The following is a 2,104-nucleotide window of genomic DNA, read 5'->3' on the forward strand; positions in this document are numbered from 1 at the left end:
GGGTTCAGGATGAATCAGGTTCAGGATGAATCAGGTTCAGGATGAATCTGGTTCAGGATGAATCTGGATCAGGATGAATCTGGATCAGGATGAATCTGGATCAGGATGAATCTGGATCAGGATGAATCTGGTTCAGGATGAATCGGGTTCTATCAGGTTCTATTGGGTTCAGGTCCTTCATGTCCCAAAGGTCGACTAACGTTACAGCAACTATGTTTATAATAATAATAATAGTGAAAGTTAAAAGTGAGGGATGATCCAGTAACTATAAATCCATAAACGACAGGAAGAAGTACCAGCAGTGACATCATCATCATCATCATCATCATCATCATCATCATCATCATCATCATCATCATCATCATCTTCAGCCAACAGGTCCTACTAACATCAGTAACTCATATGGAACCAACAGAAAGCAGCAGATCTGATGAGTCTTCTTGTCCTGCAGGGACAAAGAGCTGCTTGTTGCTTTTCATAAAGACAAATCTKAGCCAGAAACTGGACCTCAGAGTGTAAAGCTGACGGTCAGAACGGAGCGAGTTCCTCACAGGAAACATTAAAATCCTTCATCTGAATCCGTCCCAAACCAGACTGGAACATCTCCACCATTCATTCACATCATTTCATTTATTTACCTCCATTTTGTTCATCAGTCAAAACATTTTAAACTCAGAAAAACTGACAAATAAAGTTCAATATTCTGAAAGTCTGAAACATGAAAATAATTCATTTAAATGGAAAAAATGTTTGAGAAATAATATCCTGTCATTCTGTCAACAGGTTGTTTTAAGGCAAATAAATGATCAAAATAAGTATTAATATATCAGAGAATCATTTTGACAGAAAACAAACCTTAACTTCTCCACTTTAGTGACTGAACTCTGCAGGATCTCACACAGATGCTTCAGTCCAGAGTCTCCAGTGTTTTCCTCCATGATGATCTGATTTATTTCCAGTTCAGTCAGATGTTGGTTGGACTTCAGAGCTGAGGCCAGAGAAGAACAGCTGATCTCTGACAACCTGCAKCTCCTCAATCTGAATAAAGAATAAAAGATGTGAGCTGAAGCAACAGGATGCAGGTTAAAACTGAAATATGAACAAATTAATGATAAAAATGTAGAAAATTAATTTGAATGTAAAAGAAACATGATGAACTGATGTTTAATATCTGATCCAGTAAAACTGGTTTATAGAGATAAAAACACCAGAATGTATTATTATAATATGTTATAATTATAATGTGTTATAATATTTCAGTCTGGTTTTTAAGACCTTCTACAATGGCTCTAAAAACTGAATAAAAATATTAAACTGAAGTTTTAAAAACGTATATAAATATACATATAATATATAATAACAGGTTAAAGCTTGTAGTAGTAAAACCGATATGTGTCTAAATTCTCATTCACATCGATACGTCCGTTTAATTTCCTTTAATCAGCTCATGCAAGTGTCTGACACAAAGTGGGGAAACCAGATGCACCCAAAGGTCAGATGTTAGTTGGGACTGTGTCTCTATGCTGGGCTGTTTTTCTTTTACCGATGGCTGCTGAGTTTTTCCTGAACTCATATTGAGGCTCTGTGTCTCTTAGTACTTTAAATGATGTTTGCCTTCAAATAAAGACTTTTAGGACAAACACTGATTTTTCTCTCACTTATTGAAACAGTTTCAACGCCGAGGCACAGGGTGGAGGCACAGGGTGGAGGCACAGGGCGGAGGCACAGGACGGAGGCACAGGGCGGAGGTACAATGTGGAGGCACAGGGTGGAGGCACAATGTGGAGGCACAATGTGGAGGCACAGGGCGGAGGCACAGGGCGGAGGCACAGGGCGGAGGCACAGGGCGGAGGCACAGGGTGGAGGCACAGGACGGAGGCACAATGTGGAGGCACAGGACGGAGGCACAATGTGGAGGCACAGGGCGGAGGTACAATGTGGAGGCACAGGGTGGAGGCACAGGGTGGAGGTACAGTGCGGAGGCACAGGGTAGAGGTACAGGACGGAGGCACAATGTGGAGGTACAGGACGGAGGCACAATGTGGAGGCACAGGGTGGAGGTACAGGACGGAGGCACAGGGTGGAGGTACAGGACGGAGGCACA

The 2,104-nt window shown here is 41.8% G+C and overlaps 1 protein-coding gene across 1 annotated transcript in view; it reads right to left on the reverse strand.

Moving 5' to 3' along the window:
- Positions 1–855: 855 nt before the first annotated feature.
- LOC103460167 (protein NLRC3-like) overlaps positions 856–2,104 on the reverse strand; it is a gene marked incomplete at its 3' end in the record, with an annotated part of 11,305 nt that continues 10,056 nt past the window's right edge. The window contains exon 5 of the mRNA XM_008402229.2: positions 856–1,038. Within this exon, the coding sequence (XP_008400451.2) occupies positions 856–1,038 (183 nt within the window). The remainder of the gene's footprint in view (positions 1,039–2,104) is intronic.

This window comes from Poecilia reticulata, unplaced genomic scaffold (genome assembly GCF_000633615.1).
Source record: "Poecilia reticulata strain Guanapo unplaced genomic scaffold, Guppy_female_1.0+MT scaffold_190, whole genome shotgun sequence".
Taxonomy (NCBI): Eukaryota; Metazoa; Chordata; class Actinopteri; order Cyprinodontiformes; family Poeciliidae; genus Poecilia; species Poecilia reticulata.